We start from the raw sequence: 705 nt of genomic DNA, 5'->3' as shown, positions 1-705 counted from the left end.
ATAAGGAGCAGCCATGGCTTCCCAGGTCCAAATCTGCAACCTGGCCCTGGGCAAGCTGGCCCAGGACATCACGATCACCTCGCTCACCGAGCGCTCCAAAGAGGCGCGCGTGTTCTCGCGCCTGTGGGAGCCGATGCGCGACCTGGTGCTGGCCGACCGGCTGTGGCCGTGGGCGATGAAGGCCCAGCGCCTGGCGGTCGCCGCTGAGGCACCGTTGCCAGGTTGGGAGATCCGCTACGTGCGTCCTGGTGACTGCATCACTGCGGTGGCTGTCACCGACGATCAGGGCGTGCGCGCCGGCCGCCGCCTGTCGCGCTGGTGTGAGCCGCAATTCCGCCAGTGCCACGGAATCCAGTTCGAGCAGGCGATGGGCACGGACGGCACGTCGCTGCTGTGCGATCGGGCCGAGGCCTATCTGATCTACGTCGCGCGCGTGGAAGACCCGGAGCGCTACCCGGCCCACTTCGTCGATGCGTTGGCCTGCAAGCTGGCCGAGGAAGGGGCGCCGACGATCATCGGTGCCAACGGGTTCTCCAACAAATCCGGCCTGAAGCAGCTGTACCAGCTCGCGCTCAGCCAGGCCGCGGCGCATGACTTCAACGAGGCCGACGAGGGCGAGCGCCAGCCGTCCATGGCCCAGATGGCGAGGGCCTGCCCATGGCACGTCTGCTGCAACCAAGCATGTCCGGCGGCGAGCTTTCGCCC

General features: G+C 67.8%; 1 protein-coding gene across 1 annotated transcript; it reads left to right on the top strand.

Moving 5' to 3' along the window:
* Window positions 1-13: 13 nt before the first annotated feature.
* BKCO1_1660001 (phage protein) lies at window positions 14-518 on the top strand (the record flags this gene model as incomplete). Its single annotated transcript, XM_020271555.1, has 1 exon — window positions 14-518. A coding segment is annotated over one exon (505 nt), but the record flags the coding sequence as incomplete, so codon positions are not given.
* Window positions 519-705: the final 187 nt, after the last annotated feature.

The sequence above is a fragment of the Diplodia corticola genome (genome assembly GCF_001883845.1).
Source record: "Diplodia corticola strain CBS 112549 chromosome Unknown scaffold166, whole genome shotgun sequence".
Taxonomy (NCBI): domain Eukaryota; kingdom Fungi; phylum Ascomycota; class Dothideomycetes; order Botryosphaeriales; family Botryosphaeriaceae; genus Diplodia; species Diplodia corticola.
The sequence above is the reverse complement of the archived record's forward strand: the minus strand, read 5'-3'. Positions and strand labels throughout refer to the sequence as shown.